Source organism: Adelges cooleyi, unplaced genomic scaffold, assembly GCF_023614345.1.
Source record: "Adelges cooleyi isolate 19-005CV unplaced genomic scaffold, UGA_ACOO_1.1 ACOO_flye_CR_arks_rails_tigmint_CR_PRNA_30, whole genome shotgun sequence".
In the NCBI taxonomy this organism is placed as follows: domain Eukaryota; kingdom Metazoa; phylum Arthropoda; class Insecta; order Hemiptera; family Adelgidae; genus Adelges; species Adelges cooleyi.
In genome coordinates, this window is record NW_026095971.1 from 7145561 (window position 1) to 7159129 (window position 13569).

The 13569-nt window shown below is 30.9% G+C and overlaps 1 protein-coding gene across 37 annotated transcripts in view; it reads left to right on the top strand.

The window, feature by feature from the left end:
- The window catches only part of LOC126839087 (longitudinals lacking protein-like), a 143012-nt gene that overhangs the window by 83526 nt on the left and 45917 nt on the right, over window positions 1-13569 (top strand). Inside the window, exon 5 of one of the 37 annotated variants that reach the window (XM_050574116.1) lies at window positions 12739-12944. The exons of 27 other annotated variants lie outside the window; for them this stretch is intronic. In XM_050574116.1, coding sequence (XP_050430073.1) covers window positions 12739-12929 — 191 coding nt within the window. In that variant the 3' untranslated portion in view covers window positions 12930-12944. Of the gene's footprint in view, window positions 1-222; window positions 450-1748; window positions 2030-2685; window positions 3063-5059; window positions 5296-6249; window positions 6513-8049; window positions 8322-9252; window positions 9492-10459; window positions 10672-10981; window positions 11338-12738; window positions 12945-13569 lie in introns of those variants that run through there. 9 more of the 37 variants (XM_050574096.1, XM_050574113.1, XM_050574098.1 and 6 more) reach the window with 9 other exon arrangements.

Here is a 13569-nt window from a genome sequence, read left to right on the forward strand (position 1 = left end):
TTGTCTACATGTACATATAATACGGTAGGATACGGTTAGCCTTTTTTGTAAACGCCACAAACCATATTGCACCAAGTGTATTGTAATTTTTTAAACGTTTGATTTGTTTTTTTATTTGCAGTTAATTAAATCGATATTGTATTTTTATTTGTTAATGGGCCATGGATATTAGTATTGATTTATTTATAACATAAAAATAATAACTCAATTTTCGTTTTACAGATGGTGGTGGCATTTATTATGACAAAGACAAACCATGGGTGTGTATGAATCCTGGTTGTGGACGAAAGTACAAGTTTAGACGAAATTTGTGGAGTCACTGCAAGTACGAGTGTGGAGTGCCGCCCATGTTTCATTGCTCGATTTGCGACAAAAAGTTTAAATTACGACGGAGTTACAAATTCCATTTGGCAAACTTGCATGGATCTTTTTAGGGGTTGGTAAAACATAATTTGACCAGATAATGACATTGAACAACTATGCACAAAAAGTGAAACTTATTTTGTATGTGTTGTGTACTGGGTGATTATATATTATAATATTGTTTTTGTTATTTTTATAATTTTTTTAAAATGTATTTGATAAAATTGAGAGGACTTGATATTTTAGAACTCAACATTTATATTAAGGCCACACGCTGTAAATGAAAGTTACCGTTAGCTTTATCGGTTGCCATAGTGTGGTTGATTAAATGTAAATCTGATAAGAATCTACAATATTAAGTCGGTATATTATTTATATTATTTTCTTTGGTTTTATTACTTTGGCTTTTACTCTAAATTATGTCTGATAAGCAGAACCGGTCAACCGGAATTAGATATTGTAGATTAATAAAATAATTATTTAATAAAACAATACTGCGATAAGAATAAATAGTATAAAAAAGTACTTTTGTATGTATTGAAAAACAGTTTCATTGCTTTAACATTACAATTGATTGCTTTATGATTAAATTACATAATTGATTATAAAAAAATTATATTGATTAGTTTAATTAAGAATTATTTATCATTATTTAATAGTTATCAGTAACATTAGTTAAATTTGTAATTAATAACCATCGAGTCGTAATCTAGGCACAAAGTATAATGAGTGTGGAAGAACCCTACGTTTGAGTGTAAAAACGCGAACGTTCACTACCTTGTTTCAATAGTTAATTGTTTTCAAGCGACGTTAGATGCTAAAAATTGTATAATTTTAATCAATCATATTACATAAAAGTACTTAGTAATGTTGTACATGCGTGTTTGTATTATATCAATGGGTTGGAGAGAGCAACATTAGCAACAAATGTTTTTTTCAGTGTAACGGCTTCCCGTAAAGAAACAATACTAAAATGGTGTGTGTCGGTGAAAAGTGACATCGGCCTTCCGTCACAATACCGATATATATTACTGAAAACAAGAGTTTTCATCGCTTAACATCCTGAATGTATATCACTGCAAGACAATGAGTAATAAAGTGAATGTCATAGACATAATAGAAACATGCGTCAGAGTTACAGTATTATAACATATGCTGTGTTAATTTTGTGTGATGCAATGCATTTTTGGCGCTATTTTTTTATATTTATTATATAGTTCGACAAATCCATTATATTTTCGGTAATGCGCTTTGTTTTTTCAAGTAAAGCGTTGAGTTTGCCATCTTCATGTATGAACTTGAACCAACCATTCAATCCAAGACATTGTGACTAATTAATGTATTAATAACCTTTGTGTGTGTGTGTTTTTTAAAACCATTTACAGTTGAAAGCAACGAAAGGCAGACGTGCGGACAACCGACGAACGACTTATATTTCCACTGCCCCAATGGGTGTGGCCGCAAGTATAAGTACCGACAAGGGTTGTATACACATAAAAAATTCGAGTGTGGGGTCCAACCTACTTTTGCTTGTTCGGTATGTCAAAGAACGTTCAAATTGCGGCAGACTTACAAAATTCATATGGCCAACGTGCATGGATTGATCTATGACCACCATATTCAATCAACACCGACAGATGACATGAAATAATATATGTTTTTTAATTTACTGTAATATTATGCTATTTTGTTTTTTGTACTACTTAATTCTTATAGCTGTCACTTTTCGTTTTATTTTTTATCGATATCATCTTATGAATTCCTAGATGCGACTGCAAGTAGAAAATATTGTTGTACGTCCTGATAAATCTCGTGTTTTGTATTATAGTTTCAAATAAATACAGCTCAATAGTTCCAAATAATTGGAATGTTATTGTAACAATGTTATTATTATTTATGTATAATGTATTTATATAAAAATGATTTTTTATTAAATTTTAACTTATTGCTTTAAACTACCATTTGATTTCTAACGGTATTGATGACATTGGTGATAACCGTAGTCGTCCATGTTCGCGGCCTGATTTATCAATAATTCATAAGGCGCGCCCTAGTTGTGTTAAGGCTCACCAAAAAACATTCAAACTACAATAATTGGTTAGCCTCATTTCACGTTTATTATTTTTATGCATGCGATACATTTTGGCGCTATTTATTTTAACTTTTTTTATTCTAGTTGGCTGACTTGAATAAAGTTATTACATTAGTCTGCTTTTAACGAAATCACGCGATGAAACGCATAGTTATTAGGTCATAGTCTATTAAATTTTCCTATCCAACAAATTACATCGATAACGACTAATTATTGACTATTTTCTCCAGTGTTTCCAGAATATGCATCATATGCGACACCAGAATTTGATACACAGAATGTGATACCATATGTAGGCGACAGGCGGAAATCCAAACGGGCAGATAACTATTATCATTGTACTTGTGGTCGCAAGTACAAGTTCAGCCAGGGATTGTTCACGCACAGGAAGTACGAATGCGGAAAAAAACCAATGTTCAATTGCATTGCATGCAATAAAGAGTTTAAACAGCCCATCAACTACAAAAGACATATGAAAAACGTGCACCTCATAGACGTGGTCGTATAGGCGTATTAAAACGTGTATTCGTTTCAGTGGCGCCATTCATATAGTAACTAAAACACTTGCCCATTTATGTTATTTAGCTTGCTGGTTATAATTGTTGTTTCTTATTTTTATGGTAATTATATATTTTTTTACATACATTCAAATGTTGTCTGATGGGGTTTTGTTTCGACCATCGAAGAGTTTTCAGATTATCTAATGCGTTATGTTATGAATACACCTTACAATTATATTTTATATTGCTTTTAAATGTATAAAATATATTAAATAAAATAATGATCAGACATTCGATGTGTTGTGTAAGTTGTAAAACAGCCTTTTATTAAGTACTCTCAATAGTGTAATAAATGTAACAACTACTTACTTATTATTGAAGTAAAAATGAGCAAATTGCATGGTACACATCATTTGTCTAGGTTTTTATTTTAAATAGTAAGAAAATATACTTTATTTTAGACCGCAAAAAAAGTATGATATTAGGAGTTTTTAGATTTGTCCGCCTGTACCATTTACAAATCAATCATTAACTGCACAGTCTCGTTAAGAGTACCATGGGAGGCATCATTTTAATATACCTATAGCTATTATAAAATAGAATTTAGCAAAAAATTCGTCAGTCGACAAGAAATGAGGTTTAACAGAGCGTGATGAATAATGTCGTTCTTTCTAAAATTTCCTAGTCACAGATATGCAAAATCTGCTTACACTACTTAATCAGAATTCGCTTTCACCGTTTCAATAATTTTCATCCTCGGCGTTCATACTAAAACTTTATGATAGATTTATTACTTTTATTATCGTTATTGTTATTATTATTATTTTGTTTTCATATGTAATTTAAACTTGTGTATTTATTCTGCGCCACAAGAGAAGGCATCCTGATAGGGCATAGAAGAAATAGCTGTGGTTTGCTGTTTTGAGGCCAAATTTCCCTCACCGTGCGAAATCGTACAGCTGTCGACCAAACCGAAGCGCTCCGAATTCGCACCAATAACACACGATGAGTTTCGGATGCATTCTCTCGTGGTACGGAGTATACAATTATTGTATGACATTTATCAGTTTTATATTTGCAAGTACTACTTAAATATTTTATAGCGTTAATTATATTTTATCGATTAATTTCTATTTTAAACTATATTATTTACTGTTAAGTCGAGATTTAAGCGGCTCATTGTTATAGAATTGTTTATATCTTAATTACAAACACATACACACACACATATATATATGTATACGTGTATTGAATTATTTTGTAGATGGCTATTGTAGATAATAGTTTTTCTTGTTTTGTTAAGTGATGCGTGCATTACCGTTTTCATATTAAGTTATTTAATATCAATAATAAAAACCCAAATAACATGTTGTTGTCATATTGTAATACTGCGCCACTGAAATGCTATATTTTGAATTTTTGTATATTATAAGGCATTATTTTGAAATAGATGTAATTTTTTGATTGATGGTTTTTACATCGGGGTTTACATTGTTGAGTATAATATCAGCGAAGAGACTCTAGACTATTTGCTAAGACTATTATGCTATATCTTAGAATTTATGCCCTGTTATTTGTTAGTTTTTTAACTACATTGATTTTTGGACAATGGGTTTGATAGACGGATTGTATATAAATATTATGTTTGTCCAAAACTTATTATATTTACCCCTTTTAAAATAAAATATGTTTTGTATTAATCGTTTATAATGCTAAATTTTTGTTTAACATATACCCACTACACCAGATAATCGTCAGGTGTATCCACAAGTGTAAAAATATATATTTTTCTAAAAATATTTTCTTTGGCGTTAACACGTAAGCTCAAAAGTACGGAGGTAAACATTTAGACATAGGATCGCATTATCCAAAGTGCCATGCAAATATTCAATCAACAGTTATTTGCTGTATGTATTTTTTTATATTTTGTTGGTGTCAGCTAACCACGTCGGCTTGTTGGCTTAAAACCGGTTAACCATTCAACTTACATGATATAATAATATGTTATTATATTTTGATATCGGTTTGCTTTGCATAACGCGGTGGTCGCGTTGACGATTAGCATATTGTGTTTGTAAAAATTGAATTTGTTTTCTCCAAACAGGCGGCGACGGAGCTTTGTCCGAGGGCAACTGCAAGGAAGAGGACTTAGTTTGTCCGAACAAATGCGGTCGCAAGTATAAGCACAGAGGCAGCGTTGCCAGACATTTGAAGTTCGAATGCGGTGTCAACCCGCAATTTCAGTGTTCTATCTGTAGCAAGTATTTTAAACAACGTATTAACTTCAAAATACACATGATTCGTATACATAGTTGCATTATGTGAATATTTTTTATATTATTATTATTATTATTATTATTATTATTATTGTTTTTATTATTCTAAAACTTACGAATTTCTTTTTTTCTTCAATAACCGTTAATTATTAAGTTAAATTAACATTTATATTCGTAAACGATTTAAGTAATCGATTATCTATTGCCTATATTTTTGCTATTATCGCTATTATTATTTTATTGTTGTTGTTATATAGTCTGTATTTTTACGAACTAATAATTGTTTATAATTTTTAATAATTGTTATTGTATCGGATATTTTATTACTATAGAGATTCTAAGTAAAACTTTGTGTTATTATTACTTATAACTTATTATTAGCTACGTGTAATTGTCATATCAACACCAACACTTTAAATATGCATTTTTAATCTACTGGCTTGTGATGCCATCGAGGAAAGCAAATGACAATCTGCATTGTTCATGGTTTGTTGGCACACGCGGAGAATACATATTTGTAATCCTTTTTTTAAGAGTCTTCTAAAATCACTTAAGTATTTGAGTTTTTGGAATACGTTTCCTATAAAACAACAAATTAATTAATCTGTATAAAATCTTGATAAATAACAGTCTCTTACGTTTATTAAGCTTTTCTAAGATAATTTTTTGTTATATTGCCTAAAAAACTGTACTTGCAGTAAAACTATACGCTATTCAAATGAAGCTTGTTTTAAGCATAAAACAGTGATGTTTTGAGCAAGTGGTACTCAATTAAAAAATGTTACTTTAAATTAATACAATTTCGTTATAAAAATTTTCGCTTTTTGCTTGTCGACGGACTATTTCATCAAATAATTTCGTTTAAGTACTATAGTCTATAGCTAAGCATTAGAGTTAGACATTTGGTTTAGAAAACTACGATAAGGTTCTTTTCATTTTTATTTATCTGCTTTAAACTTATCATAAGATATTCATATTTTACTGTAATCATTATTAATAGAAACGATTTTGTTTTTAGACGAGTCATTGTGGACGTACGAGCGAGGGCAATCAAAGCAACGGCCTCGACCCATAGTGTTCTGTCCTAGAGTCTGTGGACGAAAATATCAATCCAGAGCCGCTATGTTACAGCATCTTAAGTATGAATGCGGCGTTGAACCGAAATTCCAATGCGACATTTGCCGGAAGTCGTTTAAACAGCCAATACATTACAAAAGACACATGATGTGTATTCACAAAATTATCGTCACGTCAAATCAGGCCTGAATTATGTTAAATGAGCAAATACAAAATTTTGAATTTTGTTTTAAAAATCAATTATAGAATATTATAGAATAAAAAAGCCATAATTGAAAATTTAGAAGTTTAAAAAATGTGTCGTGACTTATTGGATTGCATTTTTAAATGGGCTACCTAACGTGCAGGCAACGTCAACAAAGGGTCTATTTTCGGTATTAAAGGGTTTCTATGTAGATATTTGTTTGAGATAAATAATACAATTTTGTTGTTCTGTTAATTTTAGTGAAGGAGGTATAAAACTTTTACGAGTCCATAATAAAAAAACAGACGTTTAGTGTGAATCACCATTGTTTAAAAAAAATGTTTTATGATTAAAGTGTAAATTGTTTAAAATTTCCTTACTACGATAATTGATCAATTATTGTTATTTATAATTAGTTGACCAGTTTACGATTATTAAAATAATTATTACGTTTTTTATTTTAGACTTATTCAATGCCTTGTTTTGTATTTCCTCGTCCTTATTTTAATTATTATCGTCAATTTGTATCTTTGTATTCTTTGACTAATTTTGAAATTTAGTTCATTTCGCAACAGCATAATAGCAGTAAAAACTAATTACGGTTTATAAATATGGTGTTACCAAAAAGAAAACAGTGTGATACTTGAAAAAAAAAAATAGTATTTCGTTAAAATTTTCAAAATTCAACTATTATGGTATCAAATTTTAAAAATTAATTTTGTAGTGCAATTGAAATGTGTATTATTTATGACATTTATATCGAACAACGTTGATTTGACCTATTACTCACTTGGTTTTGCATTTTACAATTTCATGTATAAATAAATTGCTTGCTCTATCATAACATTGCATTTACCTATATACATTTTACCTATTTACATCTATACCTAATATAGGAATTCATTGGTTTTTGGAACTCACCGATTTTCATGATGGAAGTATTAACGCAATGTAGTGTTGATTAAAAAACTACTATTTTGTACTCGGTAGATAATACAAGTAAAACCATGTTCTTAATTTGTATTTAAATATATATAAATGATCTAACAGACTTAGTCACAAAAGAAAACGTATAATAAAAAGAACAAGATCGGGATGAACATGTTCCTTAAACGAAATTTTTAGATTGTGTTTATTAGTTGTGTCCCGCATTATGTATGTTAATCTAAAGTTATTGTTAAAAAGCTTAAAACATTTGTATAAATAGCTTTCATTTTTATTTTATTCATTGAAAAATGCGACAATAGTGCCCGCAAATTGCAGTATAGAAACCCTGCATCGTGTAAATAATAATACAATTAATGTTCGAACGTTGTTTTAGTCGGGAATAAATTGTATAATAATTGTATATTTTATCATTTTACGCTTATCTCTCATACCTTTTAAAGTATATTTTATTTACTGTTTTGATTGCAAATTTTAATAGTTATTTAATATGTAATTTTTCCTCGCGACATTTATTAAGTCCCGCTCTTCTTTAACCCTTCATAAAACAAAGAAATGTGGTTTTTTTTTAATCACTTCTGTCACGCATTGTGTCGTTTTTTGTGATTACAGTTTGGTATAACGGCATTGTTGACCATCATCGACGACTATATCCGTCTGGCCCTAAGAACCACATCGAGTTGGGGCCGTTTTGCTTCGTTTGCTCGAGGTGCGACAGGCGGTACAAGTACGTGCGGAATTTGAAAAAACACCAACGATACCAGTGCGGCGTCCCCCCTCAGTTCCAGTGCAAAATCTGTAGCAACTTCTTCACCCAAAAGTCCAGTCTCCGAGGTCATATGCGATCCGTTCACCGCATCATATGTTGATCCTCTAGAAAAAACCCTGAGCAAAATTCGTGGTTGTATTATGTATAGTTAAGTAATAAATAATGAAATATCATTTATAAATAATACCCTTTAACACTAGAAATAATACATTTTTATAATGGTAAAGGGTATTTTCGAACGATAATATATTTCATTTAATTATTACTTAGCTGTTGATTTTCTTCCGTGCGTTTTTTCAAAATTGTTTTTATCGAGTTCCTATGATATGCTGAATATACTACGGAGGTTGATATTTACATACATTTATCAGTCTACGGTTAAATTATATTTTTATGATTGTTTTATCTTTGAAATGTTTATTATAATAACAGTTTGTTATAGCGACTATTGTTTGGGTGATCTTTCGTATATATTATTTATTTATTTAATGTAATTTTTAGTTAACGGGTTTGTTTGGTTTTTATTCTTGGTCGGCGGTTGTAGTAATAATATTGATAAAAACGTTGTTGTAATTCGTATATTATTGTCATCATCATCGTTATAATTATATTAATAGAAGTTAAATATACAAAATATACCCTCTATTTATAATTAATTTATTAATAATTGGTTAATGTTATATATTCATGTATTATTTTATTATTATGACTGTTTATTTTAGAGAAAAGGACCTTTGTTCATTCGAAATCGAAATAGATGTATTTTATTTATATATAATAATTAAAAAATATACAATATTGCGAAATGTATATCAACAGTTGACGATAATAATAATTATATGTATTACACCGTTGTGGTTTAAACGAATTAAATAATAACAACAATAATATCTTGATTACAAAACAGCATGCGTGCCTCTCATGCAAAAATAGTTAATAAAGCTTCTTTCGCCTGAGAGACTCGAAAACGGAACAATTTTTGGTTGTTGTCCGCCGTGTTATGTTTCACCTGTGTATTGTATACTTACGGTATTTTGTGTTTGCAGAAACACTTCACTATCAGTTCGTGTGTCCTAAAAACTGCGGTCGTACTTACCGAAAGAAGAGTACGTTGAAGAGACACATGACATTCGAATGCGGCGTCACACCCAAGTTCGTCTGCCCCGTGTGCAAGAAAACATTCAAACACGGATTCAGCTTGCCCGTTCACTTGGCCACCAAACACAAGATCATGTCCAAGTCCAGTTTTGACGACACGCCACCAATGTAGATTCTCTATGCCTATCGTATACTTACAGAACGACATGGTCTGGTCCGTGTGGTAGCGGCCTTGATCTGATGTATCGCCTTTTTGTATACCAATTTGTTTGACAACAATTTAATAAATAAAACTAAAAAAAAAATTGTGTACTAGTAAATTTACTTCACCGAGGAAATTTTGTTGCTCCTTAAGTTGTACAAATAAGGGTTGGGTGGTATAATACATGGGTGCACTAGCTTCCCTCATTTTTTTAGTAGAATTGCACCCCGACGACAGTTAGGCTTTGTGTAGTAACTAGTAAAGGTATTATACATAATATTTTTAGCGTGTTCAACTAGATTTTTCGTGTGAGCTATTGGTTGGGAATTTGATGAGTTTTATTTTATATCTCCTGATTTAATTGTAACTAAAGCAACTCGCAAATATGATACTTACAATAAATACTTTGTAGATAAGTTATGTTTTATAGTTATTATTAGTGTGCAACCCTTGTTCACTCTTATCAACGCCGGTGAGAGTAATTAATAATTCATAAAAAAATCTACGTAATTATAAAATACAAACAGATTTTCTTTTTCAATTTTTATCTCTACATATATTATATAAAACCCATTTCTCTTGCATTATTGCTAGCAATATTTTCGAAGTTCAATACCATAATGTTGTAAAGAGGGGAGACATGTATATTTTTGTATTAAAACATGTTTGAAAAATAATGTGAATGTATTAACGTTCTACGATTCCTTCACCTTAACTATTGGCTATTTCCGTCAGGGCGTGAACATTGAAACAACATTGTCAACCTGCCACTGATGTACAGTAGTAGTTGAACTATGTTTTATTTATATTTGTATTACTTGTTTACTGTAAATCCGGGAGACACTATAGTATGCTTTTGACTTTGGGCTGTCGGCGTTTAAACGCATGGGTGACGGTTATGATGAATTATGTTAATAGTAGCTCTAATCGAGTGGTTTATTTGTTGTGTGTAGGCGACGGGACAATAGAAAGTTTTAAGTGCGACCGCTGCAGTAAAAGGTACAAACGATCCGGCACGTTGGCCAGACATCAGAAGTACGAGTGCGGCGACGCCGTCTTAAGTTTCTCTTGTCCGCACTGCCTGAAGAAGTTCACGCGCAAAGAAACGCTCAGACTGCATGCGGCCACAGCTCATAGAGTATACATCTAAGAATTAAAAGTACTTCGTCTTAAAACAGCATTAAGAATTTAAATGACACATATGTACTTGATTTTAAAACATGTTGTATCCGTTAAATAAAATTGGATTCGTCTGAATCAACAAGGAGCCTACGTCAATTTTGCATGTGTAGAGATAATTATTATTTTTTTATCATTATGTTAAATTGGTGTGATTTGACGAAGCGCTATGCTTGTACTTTTCGTACAATTTTTTTTTTTTTGTAATACATAATTATAGTTGTAAAAAAAAGCGATGGATTTTTTGTGTGGGTAGAATATTATTAATTTGGTTTTTTTTTCATTTCCCTTTACAGCGACTTTCTTTGTCAACGACGGTGGCGAATTGTCCAAAAATTTTGTTTGCCCTAAGTGCGGCAAAAAGTACAAACACCAACCCAGCTTGTGCAATCATAGGCGTTACGAGTGCGGTGTATTGCCACAGTTCAAGTGCAAGTTTTGCAATCGCATGTTCAGCAGAAACCACCGACTTCGGACGCATGTTTTGCTATCACACGGGGTGCTCTCTGACGTATTAGCATAAAATTATAGCACTAAGATGTTAAAAACAATTAGTATTTTTTAATATAATATTACCGACGATTGTACATTGATTATATTGAGACTTGATTATATACAAATTATTATGCAATAAAAAGTCTCGTGTGCTTATTATCCCTCTAAAAATATTTATTTCTTTAATTTGGATCAATAAGGTAAATGTCCAATAAAAATGTATGCGACATGTATCAAATGATCTATAAAGTTTTCATTTTCTAAAAGCAAGATGGATTCACAAGATTCGCCAGGTTTCCTACTCATTTTTACCAGAAGAATACATTGGTTAAAAAACCAAAGATCTCTAATAAAAAAAAATCCGATTTATAGTTTAAACTACAAAGCTATTATTGCCAATGTTTAATAAAGCGTGATATCAGGGTCATACTGATTCAGTTGGTGTCGCTTACTGATGATAGTAATAGTGTATGTAAAAGGTTAGTGATAAGCGGCGATGTGCTCTTATTATTTTTGGAAGCTTTTCCACTAGTGGTATTTTCTTTTTACTTACTGTGGAAGCTTTATTATTACTGATGAGTATACAAGTTTAATTAACTGCTAGTTGAAAATATGTTAATAAAATATATTTTTTGGTTTTTTAAAGTGTACACGTCTTGTATTTAGAATAACTTGCAATAGTATATTTTATATGCTTGATTAGTTTTTTTTGTTGCTTAAAATCGCATACTTCAGAAAAAATAATAAGCTGGTGCATGGTCGGTTTTTATGTTTAAGATATAATATATTTTCATACTATTTATCCTTTTGACGGTAACGACGTTTAACATTTGGATTGAAGTTTGTTTTATTTGTCTATCAGGCGTATGTGTGACGTACAACTGCCCTAATTGTTCGAAAACATACAAGTACAAGAGAAGTCTGGCTTTACACTTGAAGTTCGAATGCGGTGTTCAACCGAAGTTTATCTGTACGGTTTGCAATCGACGTTTCGCTCATAAATCTCAATTAAAAACACACTCAGGGCTGGTGCATGGCATACTTATAAATTAAGCTATTTTGTTTACTTTACCCAGTCATTATTTTTATTCCCCAAGTGTACCTCGTTTTCTTTTTTTCATCAAGAAGTTATTTTTTAAAATTATTTTTTTTTTATAAAATAAAATTATGTTTTTTGAAGTATGTTATTTACATCTAAAGTTGACATGTAAAAAATAACCTAAAATGTACATCCATTTGTATAAAATAATGTACTTACATAATTATGGTTTCACGTAAAAAACATGAAATGTTCATATCTGATTGGATTGATTTACGTTCTTAATATAGAGAACTCACACCAGGTGTTTAATTAAATAAGAAATCGTTTAAAGCTTTTATTTATACAGTCATGATAATATAAATTAGTTTGGCTTTTTTGTTTGACACAAGTTCCTATTGAATACTGCTTGTTCTTTAATGGAAATACACATATAATTGTAGTTAAAATAAATAAAAAGTATGTTACTCTACTCAATACTTGGCTTACTGATTTAACTTTTGTATTTAATTGTGACAGGTGAGTTGCCCGAATTATTTGTGTGTCCTCAGTGCAACAAAATGTACAAGTACCAGAGTAGTCTAAGCTTGCATTTGAGATTCAGGTGTGGCGTTGAACCCAAGTTCACGTGCAAAGACTGCATGAAGAGATTCGCCTTTAAACACCATTGGAGGAGACACATGATAACCGTACACAACATAATATGTTAAAAGTCCTCATGCTGTATTACAATATCTACCTACATTCTCATTATTATTATCATTGTGATTATTTGTTTTTATTCATGTAGCTAATAAAATATTTGTGTGGTTTTTCAATATCGGCTTGTTTTTTTTGTTCAATAGTTTTTCTTAGACGGAGTCGTATGGTGCCCGAGCTAACTTCGGTTATCATTTGTTTTTATAAGATAGACAAGTCTTAGCTGTTGTTTTTAAATATGCCTTTGTCGACTGATGTCGACTAACCGGCAGTTTAAATGGCGATTTTTACATTGTTGTAAAGAATGTTTAACGTTGTCTATTATTTTAACACGGAAATTATCGCACCGTTGTCTTATAGCCAGATTTACCCCATTCGCTTTATAATTCAATAATAATAACACTACATTTCTATCCATGTGTTGTAATGGATTAGTTATTCATTTAATAATCCCCATTAATGATATAACTGTCATGCAAAACTGTCGTTTTTTAAATGAATACCGGTTTGAATAAATAACCGTAACGCGTTAAACTCAAAAAATGGATGGCACATTGTATAATATTATCTCATGTGTGATGTGTATAGCTTGGAAGCTTAGCACGTGCGTCGATTCTTCTTAAAAATTAATTCTTCATAATATATAAGTTC